Below are 3,606 nucleotides of genomic sequence, written 5' to 3' on the forward strand. Positions count from 1 at the left end.
TGAATACTTTTATATTTTAATTTTTATATAATCGTTTGGTTGAAAAGTCAAGCGCGAAATCAAATACTCTTGCGTTAAAATATAAAAATTTATAAAAAATGAAATATTGATCGATTTGACTTCTGAATGACTCGATATGTGGAAAAAAAAGAAAAAAGGAAAAAAAATGAAAAAGGAAAAAAAGCACGTTTACGTTAGGTTTCTCAGTAACTAGATAATCGTTATCGAAGTTAAACGTAACTATCTCTAGGCGAGCGATTAAACCAAACGAAAAAAACATTGTTATGCGCGGATGCCAGGTGTAATTTAACAAGCACGGATCGTAGCCGAGTGAAATACACTGGCGACCTAATGAAAAGCAAGCATGAAGAAATATACAAGAGAGATAAACGCAACGAGTTGCTAAAACAACCGGATTCAAGATTCGCGGGGAAAAATAAACTTGCTCTCTTTACGATAAACTGTTGCTTAAAATATTGGCTGACAGAATTTCCACTTAACGATAGTAATTCAAAAGAAGATTAATATACGAGTAAATTCAAATCGCGTATTTCGGAAATGCATAACAGCTGAAGAAACGAAGAAGAAAAATAATCGCGAATTCAGCAGCAAGGTTAGGCGTAAAGGACAACGCGTAATTTTACTTTCTCCGATCGATTAACGAAACGGAAGTTTCGTCTGGACGGTACAACGTTGCTTATAATAGAAACACGAAAGAATAATAACGCAATCGTAACATTATACATTTTCCTCCTAAACGCTCGAGTTTAGTACCTCTAGAGAAGAACCGTTAGGATACTAAATTTTTATTACGTTCCAATCCAAGTTCAACGTATCCATCGTGGAACGCACAAAAGCTATACCATACTCGGCGCAAAGAAAATTAGAAAAGAGAAAATCAGAAATATAGAAAAATATTAATACGTTTTAATAAGTGTATAATAAGTAAAATAAACAAGTCGCGAAACTAACATTGTTGATCTTTTCGACCAATAGCCGAAGCGGAAAGTCATTGTCATTTTTTTTCGGATAGCAACAGAGTGGTTGAAACGCGCTCTTTTCTACCGTGATGTATAATAAGTTCCCGTAGAACGAGGACCAGATACGGGGAGAGGAACGAAAAAAGAGAAGGAACGAAACACCAAGAGGAAGAAGGAGCAGAGAGAGAGAAGGAAGAACAAGAGGGCGAGTTGGCAGCATCTACGAACCTATAAACACGCCGCGCACACAGATCGAACGCAGCCACGGTTGTCGGTCTCGTAACCGCGGTACAACGACCTCTGGCCTGCTGTCGAACGCGCCTTCGCGCTAATTGCGATCCCCGAACATTGGACCGAGACTTATTCACCGATACAAAAGTATATTTCTCTAACGTTCGGATTATTCGATCGAAAACACATTGATATTCGTCGTGTAATTCTGTTTATTTGTACACTTTGTTACCTTCGCGTTCTTTCGTGGAATACAAGTGGCTCCTCCCGACAATGCGGAACCGTCGAGGAAAAAACTAGTCTGAAGAAACGTAAACATAACATACACGACTGACCAAATGCTCTCGATTCACGATCGTAAATATCATATAGGTGGAAAAAACGCATGTTCGAATCGGAGAAAGAAATCGGAATAAGGATCGGGCATCGCGATACGAGACGAAGGCGAATACACGGTTTTCTAGTTACTTGTCGTCTAGTTTCTCTCGTTTCTTCGTTCTTCTTACTGCCTCGTGCCTCGTTCCTCGAGGCGTCCGTCGAAACACGACAGAGAAACTCTCTCGCTCACTCACCTGTCAGAACTCTCGGAGCTATCGTATCGATCGGCGCACCGCTTCTTCCCACAAGGGCCGACGAGGGTGTCCTCGGCCGTCCTAACCTGTCCCTTGAAAGGGCTACCCTGATGCCTGCCGGCAACGAGGCCATTTGCAGTAACACCAGCGGCACCAGCAGCACCACCGCCAGAAGCAGAAACAGCAGCAGCGGCAGCAGCAGCACCACCACCACCACTACCACTACTACCACCATCACCACTACCATCACTAGCGATGCCGTCCGTCGTTTTTCGAGCGGCGTCCTCGTCATCTCTATCGGGCTCGCTACTCTTATCGCATCCGAGACGGCTCACTTTTTCTAACGCGTGCTCGTCCTCGTCCCCGTCTTCGTCCTCATCGTTGTCGGGATTTACACGGCACTCGTTCATTTTGCTCGCATTCTCCTTCGGAGCATTCGAATTGAGAAAAGCACCGACGACCGCACATCTCGACCGTCGACCGTCGCCGACCAAGCACCCGGCATTGTCACCGCGCGTCGCGTGACCGGTCATCGCGCCACCCTCATCGCCACTGTTACCACTATTATTATTACTACTACCGTTACCGTTACTATTACTATTATCGCTATCGCTCTCTTCATTTTTCCCTGTCTTTATGACATCAATTCGAGCACCGCTGCGACACTTTTTCGATATACCCTTCTTCGCTCCATTTTCTTCTTCTACCTCCTCTTCCTCCTCGTCCTCCTCGTCGTCATCCTCGTCGTCATCGTCATCGTCGTCGTCGTCTTCTTCTTCCTCGTAATCTTCACTGGTCGCTGACGTAAACGGAATAACGCACATTGTGTTAACACAACCACTACTACCATTTTCATTTTTACTAACGCGCTCGTTACCATCGAAGTTTTCATCCTCGTGCTCGTGACGACGATGATAGTGATGATGATGATTATTGTGGTTGATATTACCATTGTTATTGTTGTCGTTGTTGTTGTTGTTGTTGTTGTTATTGTTGTTGTTATTATTACTATTATTAGCGTTACTAGAATGCCGACGAGAAAGATGAAGATTGGTATGACAATTACGACGGAGAGGACGATATTGATGTTGTTGCCAATGATGAGGATGATTCTCGATTATCGAAGCGTCTTCGTGGATGCGTCTCGCGATATCCTGACCCGTGCTCAAGGACGTCATCGGAGACGAAGCGTCCTGACGTTTGTGTCTCTCCCTCGTTAAACGAGAATCACTGTCCCCTAGGTCGGTGGCCGCGTCTTCCGCGGACGGACCGTCTGCCATCTTGTAAACGATTGCACTATTGCCTGGCAGAGGCCCTATAGCACGAGCACGGGCCGCGCCACCGCTAGCTCGATTCTACGGCCCGGCACGGCTCACTTAACCCCTCTTTTCTTCACCTTACAAAACCACCGCCACCTCTCGCCGACAGCTACCCACTGACGACCCCCACTCCCGAAGCTGCCGACGCCTGCTCCGAAACTAAACGGCAGTATCCGAAAGATATCGAAATATTCCGATCATGCACGAACCCCCTTCCCATCTAACCGTTCGGCCGCTTCTCGCGACGCGTCACGGCCGTTTTGATCTTTACTTTTTAGCGGGAAAATTGAAATAGATTCTTCTTTGTAATTTTTTCCATTTTAAGTATTCCAAAAGGATATATTGGATACAGAATTAATATTGATAATATTGTATTATATGTAAATATGTATATGTATATGTATATATATATATAAGAACCATTTGATTTGTAATATATTTTTATTTTTATTTCAGAAAAATTTTGTATGACAATCCAAGAGGATATTATTTCTAGTACATCGT

The 3,606-nt window shown here is 43.9% G+C and overlaps 1 protein-coding gene across 3 annotated transcripts in view; it reads right to left on the reverse strand.

Annotated features, from left to right (window-relative positions):
• LOC108002845 (general transcriptional corepressor trfA) overlaps window positions 1–3,260 on the reverse strand; it is a 69,444-nt gene extending 66,184 nt beyond the window's left edge. For all 3 annotated transcript variants that reach the window (XR_009828873.1, XM_028669217.2, XM_017064779.3), the window contains exon 1: window positions 1,784–3,260. Coding sequence is in view for 2 of the 3 variants with exons in the window: in XM_028669217.2 (XP_028525018.2) it covers window positions 1,784–3,063 (1,280 nt within the window). In the remaining variant the exon portion in view is untranslated. The remainder of the gene's footprint in view (window positions 1–1,783) is intronic.
• Window positions 3,261–3,606: the final 346 nt, after the last annotated feature.

Source organism: Apis cerana, linkage group LG2 (assembly GCF_029169275.1).
Source record: "Apis cerana isolate GH-2021 linkage group LG2, AcerK_1.0, whole genome shotgun sequence".
NCBI lineage: Eukaryota > Metazoa > Arthropoda > Insecta > Hymenoptera > Apidae > Apis > Apis cerana.